At 37.1% G+C, this 25,122-nt stretch overlaps 1 protein-coding gene across 1 annotated transcript in view; it reads right to left on the bottom strand.

The window, feature by feature from the left end:
• Positions 1–25,122, bottom strand: part of ANKRD44 (ankyrin repeat domain 44) — a 359,716-nt gene that overhangs the window by 66,432 nt on the left and 268,162 nt on the right. Inside the window, 1 exon segment of the mRNA XM_043993594.1 lies at positions 23,811–23,922. Coding sequence (XP_043849529.1) covers positions 23,811–23,922 — 112 coding nt within the window.

Here is a 25,122-nt window from a genome sequence, read left to right as displayed (position 1 = left end):
CAGAGACAACCAGTTGGGCTCCACTTGAAGCAGAAGGTTAGAATGGGCTAGACTGCCTTTAGGAAATTACAAAGCTACTTTAATAACCTAAACAAACAAGGCCCATCTTTTTAAATGTAATAAACATTTTTATTTATAGTTTTGGGGTTCCAATTTTTATGCCTCCTTCCCTCCCTCCCCTCCCCACTCTCTGAGGCGTCAAGCAATCATTCTACTAGTGTTGCTCTATGCCACTGAGATATGGAATACAACAGTCTCTGAAGAATTAAAAGTGAATACAGAGGGCAATAAGGAGGTGCATGGTGGGCCTGAGCAGGCCACAGCATATAACCAATAAGGAATTTCTAAGAACAAAAGTAAAAAGATGTCATCAAGGAAACATATGAAGAGAAGAAGAGCTGTTCACATGGTGAGGACAAGAGATGATGAGTTTCAAGAGTGCTTCCTTTGTATATTCTCACTGTCAAGATAAAGCAAGGAAGGCCTCCTCTACATAGGTGGACTCCTGTGGCAAACTTTATGGGAGAACATGAACAAGAGTGGCACAGAATGGGCAGGCATTGATGAAAAGTGATTTGCATCATCAAAGGGAATACTCAATTGATGAGATCGATCACACATGCAGATACAATCATAGGAACCTAGAATTTTCCAACAAGAAGGAATGTTAGAAGTCATTTGATCTAATGTTCCAATTTGAGAAATGAGAATATTAACGTTCTTAGCAGGCAAGTGACTTGCTGAGGTTTATACGGCTGGTTAATTTGTATGTCTAACTTAATATAAAATATATAAATCCACTGAAATCCCATGCTCCACTTGTAAAATATGGAAGCTTGTCTTGACCTACATAAAAACGTTTCTAAAATATGTGAAATGACTCAGAGACAGGCCAAGCTAAATGCCATGGTCAATTAACAAACAAAAGAAAAGAGTAGCAAAGCCTGGCTATGCTCTCTGGCAGATATCAAGGCAAAAAATTAATTCTTAAAAGAGGTTAAAAACTTGCTCATCTTTAAGTGTGCTGCAAAACACAGGAAGGAACACCCAACATGCTTAGTTGATTAATGCACCTTTAAAAAATAGCAGAGGCATGTTACTTAAAACACAGACAAGAGAAAACTTAATTGGTGGGAATCATTTACATCAGAACATTGCACCCATTTATGGTACAGAAGCACTAAATATTTCTAGTGTTCATGTAAGTGACTACTGGAAAAAGAGGCATCCGCTTTAGATTTGCAACAAATGCCAGTGGGGCTCAATATAACACAACAAGGATTTATTAAGTACCTACTCTGTGTAAGCTTTTACGCTAAAAAGGGAAAGAAAAAATATTGACTTTGCCCTCCAAGAGGGTACAATCTAGTAGGGAAGGTGAGATATGTACACAAATAACTATAACAGAAATTTAAATATGATTACTTAACTTGAACAAAAGAGGTCAAGCAAAGAAGAGGGAGAGTTTTATGAGGCAGTTATGATTTCTAGTTTGGGGAACCAGGTAAGGCTTTATGTACAAGAGATCAACTGAACCAATCCTTGAAGGACAAGGAGGATTACCCTAATCTTTGGAGAACTTAAACTCTAATGAAGGAATGAGAGAGAGATATAAATTATTCTGATGCAAAGAACAGTATGATAAGTGCCAAAGACAGGTCTAAAGTGTTATGAGAAGCATGAGGAGGGAGGCAATACTCTCAGCTTGGGGGATAGGGATAGTAATAGTGAAAAGTCCTGTCACTTCTCACTCAACAACTGAAGATTTCTTGATGCATACCAATAATGAAAAATAACCATTTTAGCGTTGAACCAGAAAGTAGGCCTAGAGTCTATCTTTACCAGGTAAATAGTTCTGTATATGGTAACTACTCTAGATTCTAGAATTGCTAACAACTGGTAGGACACCTCTTGGCTGAAAGCAGTTTCCTGATGAATCTAAATGAGAACACTGGCCAACCATTTCTGAAGTTTGAAGACAAACCACACTTGAGTTTTTATGATGAATTCCTTGAGATGATTTAGTAAATTTAGTATTCAGTATTTTCCCAAAAATATCAGCTGCACAGACAGAACACCTAAACAACCATTATCATCAAATATTTGTTGAACAATCACTGTATATCCCTGGCACAGTTCTATATGTTACAAGGATAGACAGAGAAGAGAGGAGAGGCAATGCCAGTCTACATTGGCCCAAGGTAAAACAAATGGTCTGTTGCCTTTGTCACCCCTTAATTTCTCTTTTAGAACTACTAATACCTCATTTAGCCAGTGCTTGTTAAATTGTAAACTCTCTGAGGGGAGGGACTGCCTTTTGTTTCTTTTTGTATTCCCAGTGCACAGTGCCTTGCACTTAGTAAGTGCTTAATAAATGATTATTGATTGATAGCATTCCATCTTGTTCCTTTCTCCAGCAGGTAGTGCAACAAGTTCTAGGCCTTTAATTTTTTCTCCACCTCCCTCAAACAAAATGTAGTTATTCCATTTTTCATCTCCTCAAGGCCCTCCTAGGTTCTAGTTACAGTCCGACTTCTAACTACTTTTGGTTAAGAAATTTCACCTCCCTTGACTATGTTCTGCCATATATATAATAAAGAAAAATTTCCCCTCCTCCTATCTTTAACTTTCCTTTAGTTCATTAAGGATTTCTAAGCAAAGGTGATAAAAACTGGGGTCAGGAACGCCTGAACTTTGTAGCAACGATGTTCTGGCGAACGGCATGGAAAGTCATACTCTCAATCTACTCTCCATATTTTACAAAGCAGAGGAAATGGTGTTGGTGCTAAACTTGGTCAAATACCGCTCAAGAGAAGAATCAAGATCTTTGTAGAGATATCACTCCTGAAGGTATGAAGATGGAACCATTGCCTATGTTAGGCCTGAAGGATAAACAACAGTTAATCAATTAATAAGCACTTATTGTGTGCCTACTTTGTGTCAGGTACAATGATCATAACTCACATTTACATAGCACTTAAATGTTAGCAAAGCCTTTACAAATGTCTCACCTGAGCCTTCCAACAACCCTATGAGGTCCTTATTGAAGGAATTATTGATGCCCTTTTACAGAAGATACCAAGGACACTCAGAGAATTCAAGGCCACAGAGCTAGAATCAGAAGTGAAATTTGAACCCAGATCTCCCACACTTCAAATTCAGCACCCTAAGTGAGGATGCTATCTTTCCTCTCTCCATAGAAACAATATTCAAGATCATGAAACAGGTTGCCAATTTTATTAGAGCTGTCATATTGAGATTTTGGCACAATGAAGCAGTCTCCTAATTGGAGGTTCAGGGTATCTATAGGATGCCAAGAAAAAAAATCTGCTTTCACACAAAAATGAACCAACTGATGGCTAAGGCAAAGAACTGGGTTTAAAAAACAGATAGCAAAAGGTAAGCAGGAAGACACATGACTAACACAGGATTATGGTGATTAAAAACAATGCCTTATATTTAAGGCTTGCAAAGCACTCTACATATTTCAATAACATGCTTCTGGGTCACTCCCATGAGGAAAGTGAGCACCCACAGGGAAAACAAAGCAAATCATTACATTCATTGCTTCTCATTGACATAGGTAGTGACCCAACGTCAAGGCAACCACCAGAAAATCCCTGATGGAAACATTTCTCAGGTAACAAAGAATGAGGTCATGCTTGTTTCTACTGTAGCAAAGTGAAACATGCTACTTGCACAAGCCCTGGAGATGTCAATGTTTTTTATGTAGGTGCAGTAAATTATTTATAAAATCTCTGGTATGTATAATTATCCTCATTTCACAGATGGGAAACAGATGCAAACAAGCAAAGCAACTAGACCAGAGCTTGGAGAGTCTTATGACTTGGAGTTTCTACAATTAATAATTTGCTGTGCCCTTGAGAAAAGTGGGGTCCACCAGAGTTTTGGAGATGTTAGTATACTGTTCTGGGAGAGTGGGGATCCCAATGCTGATGAAATCACAGATCCATAATATATTTGTGTCATCTATGTAACTCCCAGGCAGCAAATGGGTATAAGTGCTCCAGGATGAATCCCATAGGACCAGACTATCCAGTTAAAGCACAGCAGAAGATTCCCTACAACCCACTCAATAATCTAACAAAATTTATTGAGAGTGACCACAAAAGAGAGTGCAGAGGTCTTTCTCTTTCCCATTTTCCTCTCTGTATCTCTGCAGGCTGCTCTCATTGACAAGCTACTTTTGGACAAGCTATATCCTTTTTCTGCTCTCCTGGCTCTGTTCCTGACTCTCCAGAGTTTACTACTACATTCCAAGTGTCCTGGAAGGTCCCTTTGACCCCTCTAGCTTCATGAAGAACTCCATTGTTGAGTCTCTATTTTATGGAAGTGCCCAGGCCAGCTATCCTTTAATCTTATCCCAGCTCCATTCCTGACTTTGTGGATTTTACCACCATCTTCCAAGTTGGGGCCCTTTTCCTTGCTCCTCTCCTTCAGTTTTACAAGTCCCTTTTATGTGTTGTTTTCTCCCATTAGAATGTAATCTCCTGGAGTACCCTTCTTTTGCCTTGTATTTATATTCCTAGCACTTAGTACAATGTCTGGAAAGTAGTAAGTACTTGGTAAATGCTTGATGACTTGATTTCATTTATGGAGTGGAAACTTTTGATTGATGGTAACCACCTATCTAATGGCTAAGGTATCTAAGTCAATCTAAAGCCATGGCACCTGAAAAACAAACCATACAGGTATAGGACTGAAGCAAAGAAGTCCTAGCATCTGGTTCCCATCACCTCAACTCTTTTTTTTTGGGGGGGGGGGTTAAGTGACTTGCCCAGGGTCACACAGCTAGTAAGTGTTAAGTGTCTGAGGCCAGATTTGAACTCAGGTACTCCTGAATCCAGGGCCGGTGCTTTATCCACTGCGCCACCTAGCCGCCCCACCTCAACTCTTCATCAGCTTACATGACTAGAAACAATCATGCTATATTTGTCTAGCAATCTGTCTTTTATACCCCTGAACAAGGCTTATCTTCTGATTGTCTTTCCCCCCAAGTGAAAAGACAAGAGAATTTTATTTATGCATTTTTGGCAGCAGAATAATTTCCCCATCAAACTCTTTCTTCTAACAAAATCCAAATGGAAGCTAAACAACATAGTAACTGCAGAGACATAAAATTTAACAGTAACCCTTTCAATCCAACTTGTCTACTTCTTTTCTTTGGATTTTTGCCAGTTCATATTATGTCTGCCCACATGTCTAGCCCATCAATAAAGGACCAAGTTCAAAGAATCACAGACCAGAACTAGAAGGGACTTCAATGATCATAAAGCCCAAAGCCTTTATTTAACAGACAAGGATACTTAAATCTGGGGGAAATTAAATGACTTGCTAAGTATCACAGTTACAAAGTATTCAAGGTGGGATGTGAATTCAGGTCATCCTGTCTCCAAGGCTAGTGTTCTATCCACTATGATGTCCAGGTCAATCCCTATGATGCATCTGTCTTGTGAAAAGGCAGTGTATTACTGGTTTTTAGTAAATAGGTCATGAGAGTCACATCAAAAAGAAACAGCCAGATGGTGCTACTGGAAAGCACAGGTTTTGGAATTTAGTAGCTGAAAAGAGGACTTTAGAGATCATCCTATACCACTGCAGAAAATAATCATTGTTCTTAGTGCAGGAGGAAAAAATGGGTTTCTTCCTTAGCTTTCCTATCAAATAATCTTTTGGAATTTAGAGTAGCAATACACACTAATGATTATATCAACCCTTCATAAGCCCTTCTCCTCAACATTACATGCTAATTTTCCTAGAGAAGAAAAGCCTCCTCTCTCTCTCTCAATGAATTAAATTTATTTGCTTCATATTTAATAGAGAACTCAGACATTTAACACTGACTAGCTGTGTGACCCTGGGCAAGTCACTTAACCTCAATTGCCTCACCAAAAAACAAAACAAAACAAAACAAAACAAAACAAAACAAAACATTTAATAGAGAAAAGCTCTTCTGAATTGGGGAGAGCATGATGGATATTTACCATTTTAACTCAGGTCTGAATCTTCTGAAGTTCCTTCATCCTTAGTTGTTTCCTTTTCTTCCATCTTCCTAAATTTATTTATAAGCATCATTTGGCAGGGGTGGTGGTGAGAGTAGGAGGGCAGGGAACAGCTTAGTGGATAGAGTATCAATCCTGGAGTCAAGAAGACTCCTCTTCAGGGGCAGTTAGGTGGCGCAGTGGATAGAGCACTGGCCCTGGAGTCAGGAGGACCTGAGTTCAAATCCGGCCTCAGACATTTAACACTTACTAGCTGTGTGACCCTGGGCAAGTCACTTAATTTTACAGATAAGGAAATGAGGCAAACAAGATTAAGTGACTTGCCCAGGGATCACACAGCTAGTAAGTGTTTGAGGCCAGACTTGAACTTAGGTCTTCCTGACTTTTTGAGCAGCACTCTATCCATTACACCACCTAGCTGCCCCAGTAATATTTCACTAAGTAATAAATATACTGAAATGGTAACAAGTAGTCTGTCACCATTGTGGAAAATAGTATTAGAAGTCAAAATTACTTGGGTAGGCTGAATAAGTGGTGAGAAATAAAGAATTTACAATGAACAAATGTAAAGCAATATGCTTCTGAGAGCAAACAATGGAATGAATGCATGTAGTGAGTCATTGGTAACATTCAAGTATAGCTACAAATACCCACAGTTTTTACATTTTTTGTTAAAACAAGTATGACTGAGGTACAAATGTATGCAGAGTTGGCCTAGGACAAAATGATGGGGAAGGTGGCTTATCTTTGAGAACCTTCCCTCTCTCCATGATACTGACTGAAGGACTATCCGTAATGACCCTTTCTTTAATGGATTTAGAGCCGCAAGGAATCTTACAGATCTGTCTCTAATCTAACAGTATACTTTATAGATGAAGCCTAGAAAAGTCAAAAGATTGTCCTAGGGTCTCAAAGGTGATAAGTAGTGTAGCCAGGATTCAAGCCCAACACCTCTAATTCTACAGTCAACACTTTCTCCACAACACCATATTGTTGTTGTACTTGTTATTTGTCCTTCTTCTCTAAGGAGACCAATGACATCACAAGGGTGATGTCTTAACTTTCAAGTAATTTGGACTTAAATGAATCAGAGCTGCACCAAGTCATTAGTCTCTCGTTGTCCTCCAGAGTCATCAGAGTCCAGTGTTAAGACAAAAGTCAAAATGATTAGGATGTAGTAGATGACTTTGGCATTTACACATCATGTCAGATTGGCTTTGACCCAGCAGTACCACTACCATGTCTGTTCCCAAAATTGATTAGGGAAAAGGGAAAGGAATCTGTATACTCTAAAATATTTCTAGCAGTTCTCTTTGTGATATAAAAGAACTGTCAATTGGAGAATGACTGAACAAGTTGTGATACTTGATTGTGATAGAATACTATTGCGGTGTAAGAAATGATGAGCTTATTAATTTTAGAAAAATATGGATAGACTTGCATGAAATAATGAAGAGTGAAATGAGCAAAACCAAGAGGTTATTGTATACAATGTAACAGCATTATTGTTTTAAGAATAACTGAGCAACTAAGTCATTTTGACTATTATAAATACCCAAATTAACTACGAAGGACATATAATGGAAGAGACACTGTGCATCCAGAGAAAGAACTGACAAATATAAGTATGTATAAAATAATTTTATATAAATATACATATTTGTGTCTAATAATACCCATGTGGGGAGAGGGAAGAAAAAAAGGAAAAAAAATTACATAATAACTTTTTTATCTATTTAAAATGGATAGCAAATTGTATATAATAAATTTGCAGTTTCATGTGTAATCATCTTCTTTAAAAAATTCAACTATGTTATGAAAATGCTTGATTTATTTCCTAAGTTAAAAATAAAATAAATGATTTTTTAAAGAGGAAAGGGACAGCCCCAGTGGGTATTATAAAAGACAATATAGTCTTTAAGAGGCAGCTGAAGGGGGCAGCTAGGTGGAGCAGTGGATAAAGCACCGGCCCTGGATTCAGGAGTACCTGAGTTCAAATCTGGCCTCAGACACTTGACACTTACTAGCTGTGTGACCCTGGGCAAGTCACTTAACCCCCATTGCCCTGCAAAAAAAAAAAAAAAAAGAGGCAGCTGAGAGGGGTGTGTATCACTTACTAGCTATGTTATCTTGAGCAAGTCATTTCCCTTTTTAGGACTTTCAGTTTTCTCATCTATAAAAATGAAGAGTTAGACTGGGGGATCTTGAAATCTTATGATGCCCTGTACATAGTTAGGATAGAAACCTCATCTAGCTCCTGCTCTGGGAGAATTATTGCCCAGCAACAACTAACATTCCCTTCTGTCTTCTATACATGCCCCTTAGGGCATTTGACATTTTTTGTGACAAGTTTCCTTTGGTTGGTTGATTCTTTCCCCTTGCAAAACTTCCACTTGCTGCTATTACTCCTATACCCTAGATGTCCATTTTAACCCGATTTTACCTCTATAAAAATATTAGAGCTGATGGAAGGGAAGATACCATGCGAGTTACCTTAGACCTGGTATCCTATTATGGATACCCCTGAGTCAATGAAATGTTATATATACAAAGAATGATTTTCAATCTCCACTGACAACTGAAGAGGAATAAATGAGTTTAAGATTCAGCATGGTGGGATTTGGGGGAAAGAAATATTTCCAAGCTCTCAATATTAGGTTGGATCAGATCTACTCTATTAACTAGGCTATGTTAAGTGTACCATTCTTTTTGCTTTCTTGGAGAGTATAAATTTCATCCCATGCTTCCACAGAACTACAGACTGCCTGCCTCCTCTAAGTGAAAAAGACGGCTCTAAATTTGCCTTTTTCCATCAAATGTGATTTTTCAGCCAAATGATGTTCCCTGGCCACCCTCAATCATATTATTGTCACACTAATTCACTTTCTCTCTCAGCTGACGGTGGAATTTATTTGCCTAAAGCAGATTTTTTTTGGTGGTAGTGGTAGGGGGGAGTGTGGAGAGAAAGAAGCAGAGAAAGAGAACAAAGAAGATAATAGATGTGAATAAAAAGAATCATTAATTTTCATAAACCAATGAAAAATTTCACTGCTTGCAATGAGGTTTTTTTTTTTTAACTTGTTCTCAATCTACACGAAGCAGACCTTGCCAATCCCAAGTATTTAAATGGCCTTTCGGACACCATTTTAATGTGAAATTATAGTTTAAATTTCATACTCTGAGCATCAATTAAGATTTTATGATAATAGGCAAGTTCAATGAAAAATATAGCTTTTAAGAAAATTCATAATAATTCAATGATGCTAATCTTGGTGGGATTCTGAAACTGTACCTACCTAATGACTGCAATGACTACTTCTGGCTAATGAATATTAAAAGAATCAGTACAAATTTAAATAAGCATGTATGGAAAGCTGTTATTATTTCAAGCAAAATGAAAGCAGATGGGAGAGACTGACACACATTTATTCAGCTATGTGTCTGCCTTACATTTAATCTTTTATGAATGGCTGGTCACAGATGGTGACGGAATTCAGGAATGTGGTTTAGCTACAGCAACCACTTCATCCCTTTTTTCTCTAATGTATTATGTCACTTACTATTTTGCAGCCCTTCCCATTTGGCAGGCAATACAAAATGTCACTAGGAGGGAAAGAAGCCATACAGAAAAAACAACAACAATGCTCTCCCTCCCTCATTTCAAAAATAAGATAACTCTTTATCAAACCAAGTCAAAGGATCTTCCTTTTTCATTAATAACCTATCAATTACTCTATAACCCTCACTAAATCCAATCCATTTCAGGTTTGGCACTGTTCTCTCACATTCACACAAATGACAGGATGATGAAATGAAGACAAACTCAGAGGAGATAAATGGATTGCACTGACTTCTGGCAGTGATTCTCTCATCTCACCACCAGACACAGAATTAGATATGAATTATGTGAAGGCAAACAAAAAAATGCATTGACACAAGTAGCCTTTTTCTGTGAAACCTTTAAGTGGGCCTTGCTCCATAAAATTCTGACATTGTATTTGCATCCAATTCTGGAATCCCATTTCCAGATTCCATGCCTGATGTTCAGATTAGCCAAGTACTATCCCTGAAGGCCCCATACTTCCACTTTCAGTCTCTCCTGAGCATGAGTTCCATCCAACCCAAAACTTAGAAGGATAAGGACCTATGCTCAAAATGCATGCCTTACCGGGTCAATGAGGAATCTTTCCTTCATATACCAAGGGTGCAAATACTTTCTCATAGATGACTTGCAAAAGTTAAAATTACTTGTAACACTTCCCCTAATTTAACCACGTTTTCAATATGAATAATGGAACATTTTATTTCTGTATTTTTAAAAGACAATTTTTTATATATCATACTTTTTCTTCATCAAATACCATGTCCATCTTAGAGATCAAAATAGCACGCTTTCCCCACCTTAATTTGCTCATGCTCAGTTGCACAATACTTAATACAAAATTACACCAACTCCTATCTGACATGGTCATCTCTGAGATGTTACCACATACATGGGAGTAAATAGGAAAAAAATATATGATGAACAATATTTCATAAACATGTAGATAAATTGCTTCAGTAAAGGAGAACAGATCACTGTTGGACCTCTAGTTTAAAGATTTTACTAGGGGGTAAAAATTCTCAATCCCAGCATACATCAAAGAATTTCCATTGAATTCTCCTTTCTAGGAAGACAGGGGAAATACCATTCCATAGCAGCTGGATACCTAACAAAAATAGTGTAAATCAACATTATACTTTTTTGTCTTTCCATTTTAGCCACTGAAGATGTGCAAGATATTATTTTTATAAACCCATTTGATTATGCTATAACAGTTATTTGGAATTATTCAATAACCCTACTAATATGAAAGTCATCTAGATGTTTTCCTCCTCTTTTTATTTGTTGAACTGCACCTTTCCCTAGGGGTCAAATTACATTCTAAATTGTTGATGCTCTGAACGGGGATACTAAGTCTTATATGGCACTTTTCTGATTAGTTTTCAGTGAATGCCATGTGGAATGATATCGCCCTGACCATTTATAGGTCTCCTGGCTAACAATTTTCTAGTCCCAGAGATATTTTAATAATTACTAACACGGCCATGCTGTAGTGGAAAGAATGATAAACTTGGTGTGAAGAAGACTACGGTATGAATTCTGCCCTAGTCAGTTACTAATGGTGTAATCCTGGGCAAGTTCCTTTCTCCTTGCTCGGCCTCACTTTCATCATCTTTAGAATAAGGAGGTTGGACTCACAGCTCTAAGGTCCCGTCCACATCTCAATCTATGCTCCTTTGGTCTTATGATAGACATTTGTGTAGTGATTATATAGCCAGAATGAATTTAAAGAATGTCAGAATCTCAGGGGTCATCTTATCCATACCATTCTTGAACAAAGTTCCCCTCCATAACATCCATGACAACTGGCCATCCAAGTTTTGCCTGAAGACCTCCAGTAATAGGGAATCTTCTACCTTTCCTTAATGGCCTCTCAACAAAACACTTTTGGGGTAGCATAATTGTTAGAATGTCTTTACATTAAGTCTCAACTCATTGTTCCTAATTCTGAATTGGGGCCAAGCAGAACAAATATAATCTTTCATGCACGTGAGGAGCCCTCAGATACTTAAAGGGAGTTCTCGTGAATTCCACCCCTTCTGCTATTTGTGTGCTCTTCTCCAGGCTAAGCCAACCCTAGTAAGTCATTGTTCATGTGATATGATCTCAAAGTCCTTCACCATCCTTGCCTTCCTCTGAATGTTACCCAGTTTATCAATATCCTTCCTAAAATACCTAAACGTAGTACTACAGATGTGTTCTTACCAAGGCAGAGGACAACGGGATTATCACCAATTTGGACACCGCCTCTCTTAATGTAACCTGACATTTAATTAACTTGGGGGGGGGGCAGTACTTTTGACACATATTAAACTTGCAGTTCACCAAAATCCCCAGCACCTTTTCAAGTGGATTGCTTTCTAGACACATTCTCTCTATTTTATACTTGTCAAGTTGATTTTTTTAGCCAAATGTAAACTTTCAAAAAATTCATCTCATTAGATAGGTCATAATATTCTTTTTTTTAAAAAATTAATAAAGTATTTTATTTTTTTCCATTACATGTAAAGATAGTTCTCAACCTTTGTTTATACAAGCTTTACAATTTCAGATTTTTCTCCCTCCCTCCCCTCAGGTCATAATATTCTAACCTGTCAAGAAGGCTTTTGGATCTTAACTAGGTAAACCAACTTGTTGCCTATCTATACTCTTACCTTTTTGTAATCTGTAAATTGGATAAACCTAGGCTCAATGCCTTGATTAAATAAGGCATTGACTAAACACAATTCTATTATATTATCTTAAAAAGCATGGAACCAAGCATAAAAAAGTATAAACAAGCTCCTTCCAAACTGACATCACAAGAGGAGTGCTAAAGCTAACTTGGACAGGCTGGCAAGAGCTAATTGTTAAATTTTCATTGTGAGCAATTACACCTCAGAAATTGGCAAATGCTACAAATCAGGACTTGATGTATTGTTTTGTTGACTGGAGAAATTGTTAATAATAGAGATTAAATTTAAGTGTGTTGTCCCCCCCCTCCCCCAGGGCTGGTTGTTAAACATTAACCAGCACACTAAAGCACTGAACCATTGAGTACGCTTTTTGTTCAGCCATTCAATAGGTTTTGAATCTTTCTTGTGATACTCTTGTCTAACCCCCATCTCTTCATCATTTCCACAAGAATAGATGGACCAAGAGGCTTAGTGAAATACTTAGGTAAATTATATTTTTCCCCAGAATAATCCTAACCAAAAAGGTTATGGTAATAGCCCAAGTCAATGAAAAATAGCTTTTTAAAAATCCCTAATAATTTGAAATCATTATTTGTATAATTCTGAAAAATTCAATTTACAAGGATTACTTGACCTATTTTTGGTGGAACCATGTTGGCTCCTTATACTGATGCATTCTTTCCTTTTTGTGTGCCTTTAATAATAAATTCTAGACTCTTGCCAGGAACCAAGGCCAAGCTCACTAACCTTCTCAAACATAAGAGGGATTATACTTATTTTGCTTGGCCTCAGGGAACAGATTGGGCAACACCAAGTCTAATAAGAAGAATTTACATGGAAGCAGATTAGAGCTCAATATAAGAGAGAACTACCTAACAACTAGAAGTATCGAGAAGTGAAACAGGCTACCTAAGTAAGTTAGTGAGTTCCCAATTGTTGGAGATGCTCAAGCAGACACAGGAGAACCATTTGTAGGGTCCTTCAAATAAACTTCAAATAAAAGGTAAACTAAATGGCTTCTAAGTAATCTAAGGACTAGGGGAAGATCTCAAGTTTCTTTGAGTTTTTTATGTTTCTAAGAGGACACCAGATAATCAGACCATAAAGGCAATATTCTTTGAGATAATTTAACTACTCTTACTCTGACTTTATAATCCTTATTTTAATTTAATTTCCCAAACAGGTTCTACTGGTAATATAAGTTAATGACCAATTGACCAGACAAACCTGGTCCACTATATAGTTATATTTTTCACTGTAAAATAATATATATAACTTTGGTTTATCAGTGGGTCTTTCATGAGTTTGGTTTGTATGCATTTCTCCCTTCCCCCACCTATTTGTACCAATGGGAACTAAAACACTGAGTGCCAGACCTCTAATTGCAAGGATCCTGCCAAGGTACAGCTATTCCATATGCAACACCCTGAAGCAGTCATTTATCCTTATCATGGGTACACTATATCTCTTGCATAGTTCTGGGACCATTAGAGGAGTTCAAAAATATTATTTGATTATTTTCCTTAAAGTTTTTTAAAAATTTGTATGCCCATAAATTTCAGAAAATATAAAAAATGGAATACACCTTCTGCTAGAATTTTTTTGTATGGATTATCTTGGTTTAGGTATGTCCAACTGGCTGGCAACCAAGTATCAAGAGGTTAGGGGTAAATCTAGGCCTGAGTGAACCCAATGTGGATTAAAGCTATGGCCTTGTATTTCCTGCAAACTATCAAATGTGTTACACTCTATAACAAGAATTGGAGGAACAGCACACATTCAAGGGCAGGGCACAAAGCTGGTTCAATGGATGAATATACATCCATTCCATAATGATAAGGTTGAAACTAGTTTGATACAACAGAAGTTTACTACAGAGAAAGTTCATATAATAATAGAGCTGTGAAATATCATACTTTCTCAACAAAGAGCTAATGAAGAGCCAGTGATGGTTCCCCTGTCTTGAAAATCATAAATCATAAGAAATGAGTAGTTTGAGAAATCAACAAACAAGGTAACTCCTCCAAGTCCACAAATTATGGCAAATAGGTGGAAAGTTGAATGGACAAGAGGGGTGAAGGGGAAGAGTGAAGAGAAGAGACAAATTCAAGGTTTCAGATGAAAAGGAATGTCAGCAAATGCCAGAAGACTAAGGTATGGTTTTAGGGAACAGTCAAAACTTTGTGACAATGTTTCACTCACTGCCTTGGGAGCCAGCTGGCTTTTAAGGTATGAAATGTGGAGCTAGGCCACCTCTGATTGACACAAATACCTGTCAATAGGACAAGTTCATCCCTTCATTCTCCTGAAACAGGGGCAGTGGTGTCACAGCTGGTTGGAAAACATGGCAGTATGAGTCACCTAAAGCTTAAGCAGGACTTGAAACACATTTCTTTTTTGTTTGGTGGTATGAATATATTACTCTGATGCATCAACCTTGGCGGGGGGGAATGATACATTTTTCTTGTAGGAAAAATGCTGTGAAGCTTTCATCCCAAAAGATATTATTTCCTCCCCAGCTACCAAATGCCTCAGGGTTAAATATGAAGAAAATCACTTCTTCAATAGCTGAATGACTCCTGGTATTTAATTCGAGTGATTTTATCCACATTTAGAGCCATGCACTGGTTTGTTTTTTTTTTAACAGTAAATACACCCTAGTTATTTATCAGGATGCCTTTCTCAGGAAGTACTATAATCATGTCTCCCTCTACCCTCTGAATATATCATATCTGGCAACAGACATGGTAAGTGGTATTTTTGTACTATCTTAGAGACTTAGACTTTTGTTCACAGAACAACTTCTGTATAGGTAAGGAAATGTGTTTTTGATTTACTGGATAGAGTCTAAAATGATGTAGTGATGATCTATGGGAAGTAGAACTTAGGATTCTTTCTAACTTTTTGTTCTTTATGAAAGAGATTGGTGACTTGGGTCTGGGGCCTCCAGTTCCCTTTTTGGTTCTTTTAACTCTGGTTGCCATTTTGAAGCCTCTAATTTTCATGCTGCTCCTTCAAGTAAATTCAAAAAATGAACCAAGTACCAACCATGCACAGAACACACAGTACCCTAAGTTCTGGGGGGGAAAGATAGTTTCTATAAGACAATCTTTGCCTTTGTGAGGTAATATGACATATACACAAATAATATAAATACAAAATAATACATGGTCCTAGAAGACATTCCAGAATGCTACAAAAAGGTCCTGGGTGAAATCTCTTGTGGAGCAGGATGATTTAAAAAGTTCAGTGACCTGAAGGAGTGCAGACATCTGGCTCTACATCATGCTAGTGAAGAACAGAAGGGCCCTTCCCAGGGGAAAAAGTGGTAGGAAGAAGAAAGATAATGACTGGCCAGCCAAGTGTTGTGGGGAAAGAGGCAGGTAGGTGGAACAGTGGATAGAATGCTGGACCTAGAGAAAAACTGACTTCAAATCTGGTCTTGGACACTTACTAGCTATGTAACTGAGCTGGTCGTTTAATCGCTGTTTTCTTTCTTTCTTTTTTTTTTTTAGTGAGGCAATTGGGGTTAAGTGACTTGCCCAAGGTCACACAGCTAGTAAGTGTTAAGTGTCTGAGGCCGGATTTGAACTCAGGTACTCCTGACTCCAGGGCCAGTGCTCTATCCACTGCGCCACCTAGCTGCCCCTAATCGCTGTTTTCAACAGTTTCTTTGTCTATAAAATGGGGAATAAATTCATTTCTCAGGGTTGTTGTTAGAAAAAAATGAGATATTTTTCAAACTCTCTGAAAATCTCACAAAGTGCTATATAAATGAAAGTTATGATGATGAAAGGGTGATTGTATTGGAGACAAACCCTATTTTTGGCTATTGAAGAGGATGAAATGTGACCTATCTTCTTTACCTCTGACTAGCTTATCACACAGCTCTTGAGGTCAAGTCATTGCCTCTTAGGAAGCTGCGGCCCTCACTTAAGAAACAATTGCTCAAGGGGGCAGCTAGGTGGCACAATGGATAAAGCACTGGCCCTGGATTCAGGAGGACCTGAGTTCAAATCTGGCCTCAGACACTTGACACCTAGTAGCTGTGTGACCCTGGGCAAGTCATTTAACCCTCATTGCCCCCACAACCCCCCCCCAAAAAAGAAACAATTACTCAAGATCACTCTAAATTCCATGAAGGCAGAAACTGCATTTTCCTTAAATTCTTCATCTTCCCCCAGTGCATGGCACAATAGGCACTTAATGAGTGGTGTCTGAATTTGAATCTAAGGTCATAGAGACCATGAGATTCTATAAAAATAAAATATCCCAAAGACTAAGAGACTGTGAGAATGCAAACTACTGTAAAAACAAACAAAAAAACAAACAAAAAAAACCACCACCCGGGAGGACTCTTTTGTTACTATCACTGGGAGAGATTATGACTTGTCTAATGGTAATGCCTGTAACTCTGGAGCAGATAGCTCATTGCTACTGAAAGACCAGGAGTAGCTTACACTTATATGTTCTTATGGTTTTCATAACATATTGCTGACAACAATCCTGAGAGCTTAGAACAAGTATTATTATCCTGATTTTGTAGAGGCTATGAGAGGATAAGTGAGGAAGTGCCCATCTAGGGCTGCACACCCAGGTATCTCTTGATTACAAGAGCAGCGCTCTTTCAACTACACCAGGTAGCCCCTCAAAATGAATTACAACTTATAAATAGTTAGATTTGCAGCCTCTGAGAAGTTCCATCTATGTTCAAATCTGGCTTCAGAAACTCGACACTTATTAGATGTGTGACCCTGGGCAAGTCACTTAACCCCAATTGTCTCACCCCCCCCCCAAAAAAATCATGTTTCTTTCAAAGTTGTGGAAGACTTTTAAAATGAAAGAGACATTTCACTTATTTATACAAAAGTCACCTTTTAAAAAATTCCACTTATATTTATTTATTTATCTATCTATTTATTTATTTTGGGTAATGAGGGTTAAGTGACTCGCTTAGAGTCACACAGCTAGTAAGTGTCAAGTGTCCGAGGCTGGATTTGAACTCAGGTCCTCCTGAATCCAGGGCTGGTGCTTTATTCATTGTGCCACCTAGCTGTCCCCCAAAATTCCACTTATAAATAAATCCAGGATGCCATACATTAGTGTAAACCAGTAGTTGTTCAAATATGCTTATAAATCCAGTGTGCTACAGATTAGTGTAAAACAGTAGTTGTTCAAATGTGGTGGCAGATACTAAGTTAAAGTGATCTTGTTAACATCTGGGCTGGTTAAAATAAGGGTCAAAAAAATTAGCATTCAGTCAGAATTATAGCCAACTTTTATTTTATTCATATGTGGACTATGTAGAACAGGGTTTATTCATAGACATTAATAATCTAGAATTTTAATCTAGGGCTTCCCTGTTGTCATCTGGTTGCTTTACTACCTCCTTCCATTATTAATGTGTTCTTGGGCAAGGCAAGTTCCCTAGGGTGATGGCTTATGGGAGTAGAGAGAACTTAATTTCAGCCTAAGCAAAAGTAAAAGCTGACTTGGCTACAGGAAAAAAACAAACACCAACATATATTTTATATTCTAAAATTATATATTAATGACTTTTGGACTATCCATATTTCCTCCCTTTAAGAGCTGACTGCAATGGTCCAGTTATACAAATAAACTTCCACAGGTCTTCTCTGATGTAACAGAACTTTGAGTTTATTAAGTGCACTTTGTCAAGGAACATACATTTTACATAAAGATGATATCTCTTGTAAGTAAATGCAGCTCTTAAAAAAGAATTTTTACCTGAATAACTTCTCTCTCCTTCATATACATATAACACAGCTTCAGACATGTGCCGTCTCCTTAATTTCCTTCAAATGTCTTCTTTAAACTATAACCTCATCCTCCCTCTCTACCACTCCCAGTCTCTTGATCTCTCATCCTAGAATTTTGGTAGATAACCCTTAAAATCTTCTGTACCAGTAATTATATTCTTTATCACTTTCTACTATGCCCCAATCCTTCCACCCCAGGGTCCACTACTCATCTGGCAGAAGTCACAGTAATGGAGGCAATTTTACTATATAGCTACATATAACACACACACACATGTATGTGTGTGTAGTACATATAAACTATAGTTATCTATCACTATATATACCATTTACTAAAATGTCTTTCAACATTATATATAAGATCTATGAGCATAGATTTTTATATATTCTTAAATAAGGGGAGAATTGGAGGGAATATCATTATAGAAATGATGTTAGAGAGAATGAAGGACAAAAAGTAAAAAGAGATGGGTCAAGCTTAAGCATAACCCCTGGTGTCTGTCGTATCCTCATCTCTCCTCCAAAAAAAAAAAAAAAAACTCAAAAAGGAATTTCTGGACCATACTGCCACACTTCCAGTTCTCTTTTATATATTGTCTTTCCCTATTAAAATAGAAATTTACCAAGAACATAGACTGTTTCCCTTCTTTGTTTTTATATCCCCAACCCTCAGCACAGTACTTGGCTCATAATAAATGCTTAATAAATGTTTTATCATTCATTCAAGTATCAAAGAGATATAGAGTGACTTCAAAATTCTGGTTAGAAATCTCTGAGCTTATACTTCCTCCATAATAATGAATAAGATATGAATGTCCATGAGCTCTCCTACTCATCCTAAAAGTCCCTATAGACTTTCATGTTCCCGTACACTGAAAAAAATAGTGGAAAAGAAGACATGGCATTTTTGAGAAACACTGCTCATTGGGAGATTGTTGCAAGGTTATCCACACCCCCAAAGACTTCTATAAAACAATGACTTCTGGAGACTGAAGATTCCTTTGGAAATTTCAGAATGATGTAGCTCTCAGAGTAAAAAGGCATTTAGTTCATACTGCTCCAGACCAGCAATCATAAGATTAGAGATGTAGAATTAGAAGGGACTTTAGAGGCTGTGTTCAATGCCCTCATTTCCCAGATGAGGATAACATCCCACACAAATGGTCATCCAGTAGTATTCCCTCTAAATGACTTCCTTCTTTTTTCAGAAAAAAGTGACTAGACATGTTGATTACAATTCAATTCTGGCTTGAGTGTTGATATATTGAGATTCTCTGGAACTTTTTGGGAGGTCATATTTCTGCAATTCTAAAGACCTAAAAATAACATTATCAATGAAGTAAATCTCTTCCGGAGATTCTCACAAAGAGGTAGCCATACATTGTACATGGTGATATACTACCAACACCTCCCAGTCTCCTTTGGTTGTCCCTGAGCTCTGATTTAGTTGTTACCTCATCCAGCTAGCTATTTATTCCATTTGTTTGCTAAGAGATACCTATGTAATTAAATCTAAAGGTATATGTTCTTATTCAGAACCACCAGTAAGGATTCTTCCACTTCCACTCTAAGACAAGCACAGCATTTAACATTTCATGTTGTTATTCAGAACCAATATCACTTGGCAGTTAGGGGCCCAGAGCTAAGAGAAAGTTCACACATGAAAACACTGCTTTTATCCAGGGATATGGGAACAATCTCTAGCCTTCTCTTGTCTTACTGAGAGAAGAGTGAATATGATAATGGAATAGGACAGGAAAGGAACAGAGGAAGGCAGCTAAAAGATAGAAGAATTCACAACGACAAAATGTATAAACACTCTTGATTTCTCGATGCTATTGGTGCAACTGTTATGTCACTTCTAATTGCCCCATTTCAATAACATGGCATAAGTTCACTGGAAATAACATAGCATATATTCATTATCACTGAATGTTGCCATGAAGAAAAGAAAGTGTTATTCCTCTGAAAACTTCTACACACACACACACACACACACACACACGTGTCACATACAGATTCCAATTAGGGATTTATTTCCTCCATCTTCTCTCTTTCCTTACCAAACAAGTATAACAAACATTGAAAAGGGATAATAATGGGATGTGAGAGAATAATATCTATTCTCCTTAAAGGACTCACTTCTTCTCAAATTTAATATTATTTACACAGTGAAGATGGTTCATTAGCAGAGTCTCTCTACCCGGAAGTGTTTTTTTTTAATCTTAAATGTGAAAAAATATCTATTTTTAATGTTGCAAAACTACTGGGTATACTACAATATTTCCTCTAAATAGCTAAAACTGAGCAGACAACCATGAGTCTGTAATCAAGTGAACTATGAAGACCAAGTTTACATGTAAAGAGTTCAGTGTCATAATCAAATTAAACATACAAAATAAAATAAATCTGATTCATTTAATAATATGCATAATTGTTCTTGTGTTTCATGGTAAAGAGGCATAAATGGTAAGAGAAATGTGGAGATTCAAAAGACAAACTTCACAGTTGTTCCAACCTAATTATTTTGGAACCCTCTACAGTTCCTAAGGGGCAAAATTCTTAGAGCTATCCTACTGGGAGGTCCTTTCCTCTCTTTTTTTCTCTAGGGACAGCTGTATCATCAAATGGTGATACTTATCTCTTACCCAAATATATCTCCCTTATACTCTATGGAATTCCAACAATTAGATTAAATACTCGCAAAGTTAGGAGAAAGGTAGAGGGAAAAGTTAAGGGACAGGAGCTCCCAGACATTCATATCAACAAGCTACTTCCATGACAAATACACAGACATGGGCCCAGAATTAGGTGTCTATAGGGATGTTTATACTCTGCACAGTCAGTCACATTGTTTAGTGGCAATTATGCTCACAAAGGAGTTTAGGGAGTATTTCACCACCCCAATAAATGCTGCTTTTGAACTAAAGAAAATAAATCAAAACACCTTACTTTGCCCCATAACCCTCTGTTGTTTGTTCTAAATAGCTGAGTAAAATAAAAATTTTTTTTCCCAAAATGCCCACAGTTCAGGCACCTCTGTAGACAACTAGGTCCTTTTTAATTGGCAGTGAAGAATAAGATCATAAGCTCTCCCTCCCCATTTTTTTCTGGGCCTTATAATTGCCATAAATAACCATCTCTTTCCAACATACAAGACAGGGTTGTCAAGTGTTTATCTAATCAGAGGGATAATTTCATCATCAGGCAGGACTCCCTGTGAATCTCTGGTGTTAAAAGAAAGCCTTTTCATCGGATAACAGAAATGTCATATAAATGCCTCCCCCTTAAGAATCAAAGCAATAATGTACTACTTAGATATTAAAGGAGAGATTATTGGCCAATTACTTTTTTAAATTACCAGGCTCTGGCATTCAAACGTATTATCTGGACTAAAAACTTAAAAAAACACCTACCCTGAAATGCCATATGATATTAAAGTTGTAGTATTTAACAATGTGATTATCCCATTGAAAATACAATGATGATGCATTTAGTTAAAACTTATTGTCAAACAGAAAAATCATTACTTTGTGAGTATACTTTGTAAAATACATTTACCCCTTAACATATCATGGAATATATTTGCACGGGCTGTTTTCCTTAAAATCAAGAATAAATTCTGTCAGGTATTTCTCCTCCCCTGACACATTTGTCAATGGAATTATAACAAAAAATAAGCCAACTTTATAATGCAAGTTTTGGGGAAAAGGACTAATCAAACCTGCCCTGATTCTTGACAATGTACTCCAATTTCAGGGAGTGTGATTGGATATTCACAGTATCATATTTCATCTAGAACTTTATTACGATGAGTAGATGGGCTCTTTCAAAAGAGCTCTTATATTTTCTCCTTTTCCACAGGGGTATTCTGGGACTACATGAGGAAATAAACATTAGACAGTAGTATCACTAACAAATTCAGTGCAGATAGGCACTGACATCCATAGATGATCTAGTAAAGAAGACTTGGGGATTCTTCATGAATGGTCAGAATGAACAAAAAACTAAATGAATAGGATATGAGCAATCATGTTTCCTGGCCCAAAGAGTAAGGTCTTTAAGAGGACAGGTTTGTCAAATTAGGTATTTTCCTCATGATAGCCCTTTGGTACTCATTATAAGTTGTTTTAGTAAGAATAGCATTAAGTACCATTTAAATTGAGCCGACAAGCTTCAAGCTACAGAAAAAAAAAGCTATTAATTGGCTTGGGTGATAGAAAAAAGACCTAGGGATTGCTTGGTTGTTTCCATTTAGATGTTAAAAACTAGAAAGAAGGTAGCTGTATTCTTCACCAAGTCCTCAAAAGATCATGAAGCTGATTAAATTCAAGTATTTTCTTTTATATAAAGTTTAATTATTCTGAAAATTATTATTGAAAGAAAAACAAACCTGTGTAAAGTAAGAAGATGAATCTCCATTTACCCAGTCAGAAATGATGTCATGACCCTGACCCATACTAAGGGCCTAATTAATCCTTGTTGACTGACTGACAGTATCTTTTACGCATAAAGCAGTGGGTTTCGGATGCCAAATGTTTCTAAATACAGCTGTTACCAGGAGTGAGATTGAAGAGGGACAAACAAACATCCATATTTAGTACTTTTGTTTGTTTGGTTTTTTTGTTTTTTTTTGCAGGGCAATGGGGGTTAAGTGACTTGCCCAGGGTCACACAGCTAGTAAGTGTCAAGTGTCTGAGGCCGGATTTGAACTTAGGTCCTCCTGAATCCAGGGCCGGTGCTTTATCCACTGCGCCACCTAGCCGCCCCCAATATGGTACTTTTGAATGACAGGAACCTGAAGAGTTACTTACTAATTTCATATCAGAGAACCTTAGGGATATTCTGAGATTCTCATAAGCCTATTGCTGTTTCCATATTCTTAATAGCCACACAGAGCCAAGTAGTTAAGATGAAGGTATTGGTCAGGCAATAGGGTCAGATGCAAAAGAGGTTGGGGAGGAAGACTGTGTGATTTGGTAGTTAGGATGTCACTGGTGTCTTTTTGAGAGCACTGCTTTAGTAAAAGCTGAGTGAGGAAGCAGAGCAAACAAGTATAGACTAATCTCAGGGAGTTTGTCAGTCGATTCCAAAGGATTCATGACAAAAAATGTTATTCACTGATGAACTCTGAGGGCAGATTGAAACATTATTTTTTTCACTTTATATTTGCTTTTTAAATTTTTTTTGCAACATGACTAATAAGGAAATATGTTTTGCATGTTTTCACATGTATAATTGATATCATATTGCTTGCCTTCTCAATGGGTGGGGGAGGGAGAGAATTTGAAATTCAAAATCTAAAAAATGAACCTTTAAAATAAATAAATAAATGATGAAATTTAAGAAGTTTGTCAGGAAGAAGGCAAGAGCTAGGGGAGGGGCTCCAAGAAGTTATCGGAGTCTAGGGAAAGAATGTCTCAGGACAGTAAAGACTTGAAGATGTTTGTAGGTAAAGGAAAATAGGTCAATATATGGCAGAGATATAGGAAAGAGAGGAGAATTGACTAAGCAAGTAGTTGGGGGAAGTGAAAGGGGAAGGGCTGGAGGAAACAAGGAAGAAAGATGAAGTTCAGAAAGAATCTTGTAGGAGGGGAAGGAATTAGAGGGCATCTACTTTGGGAGGGGGAGCCTATATTTTAGCAAGGCTTTCCAGAGATTACTTGAGTAAATAGACTTTTTTTCTGAGCAATCATCAACATTTTCAAGGTGGAAAAAAGAGACTCACCAATTCCAGACATTGTCGGTGGCCATAGGCTGCAGCATAATGTACAGTGTTGTAACCTTCTTTGTCCCGAATTGATGGGTTTGCATCATTTTGAAGTAGAAATTCCAGACATCTGTAAATAGACAGTGAGGCATTTTTTAGTTTGTTTTTGATTGTAAAGACGTTATCAAAGAGTACCTATTTACAATCTCTAGTCACCAAAGCCATATGCAATGACATCCTCACCTCTACTCTCTCATAAAATATTCTTGATAATTTCAAGTATGTTTCTAAGTATCTCTAAAATTAAAATCCTTATTATTGACATTTTATGCTTCCGGGTGATAAAGTACCTTTCATACATCATTTTTTAGGCCGTTCAGAAGCTTATTGCTTCAGATTACTCCTGTCATTTTAAATTTTAGAGCATATTTTGGTATCAAGGAGTTGCCACAAGAGGAAATTATAGTTCTGTCCATCTCGGTGTAAACAATCTCTCTTTCCTCAATACCATGGGATCATAATTCGGAGAAACGCACATCCCAATGTACAAGAAACAAAAAAGCGGTCCAGCTAATTCAATAGCCATACCCCTCCTCCAAATGGTTTTATTTTTGTTTAAAATCTTACTTTCCAAGTAGACTACAAATGACAGTTAAAATGTTGGTAAATAGGTGTTGTGAAGACAGATAAAAAGAAGGCAAGTATTTTTGCTCAGACAATATACTGAAAGCTTAAGAAAGAGAATGTATATTCTTCAAGAACAATGAAGTTATTACACTAAGCACAAAATGTGAAGAAATGCACTTAAATTGTACCATTAGGGATTAGTTTAGATTTTGTAAAATCCTCTAGACAGAGTTGTAAACATAGGAACAGGTTATGGAAAAAAGGAGGCTGAATTACCTTCCCTAAAAAGCTTGAACTAGAATGACTACCCATCTGTTTGAAATAATAAAATCTTGCTGGAATGGCAAGTGACTGGATGACTGAGATAAAATGTGTTCAGTTTTGGTGTCAAAGAAATTATATCAAAAAATGTTTTGGCCTTTATGAAGTCAAATCATTTTTTTAACTCTAGAATTAAATTTTTAAAAAATACATGGTGTTATTTCTTCCCATTAAAGAGTCACATGAGCAGTCAACATAAAATGCCCATAGCTTCTTTGAAAACTCATAGCATTATTTGTATAGATTAGGGCACAAAGTAAAATGGATAAATCATAAAAAAATGCAAATAAAACTTGCATTAATTTATAGTAAAATGACAGGAAATTAGTGGTTAAATTACTTATGAAAACCAAATCTATGTCATGTATCTTACAAATAGCTA

Source organism: Dromiciops gliroides, chromosome 3 (genome assembly GCF_019393635.1).
Source record: "Dromiciops gliroides isolate mDroGli1 chromosome 3, mDroGli1.pri, whole genome shotgun sequence".
Taxonomy (NCBI): Eukaryota; Metazoa; Chordata; class Mammalia; order Microbiotheria; family Microbiotheriidae; genus Dromiciops; species Dromiciops gliroides.
This window is presented reverse-complemented; position numbering and strand designations above follow the sequence as displayed.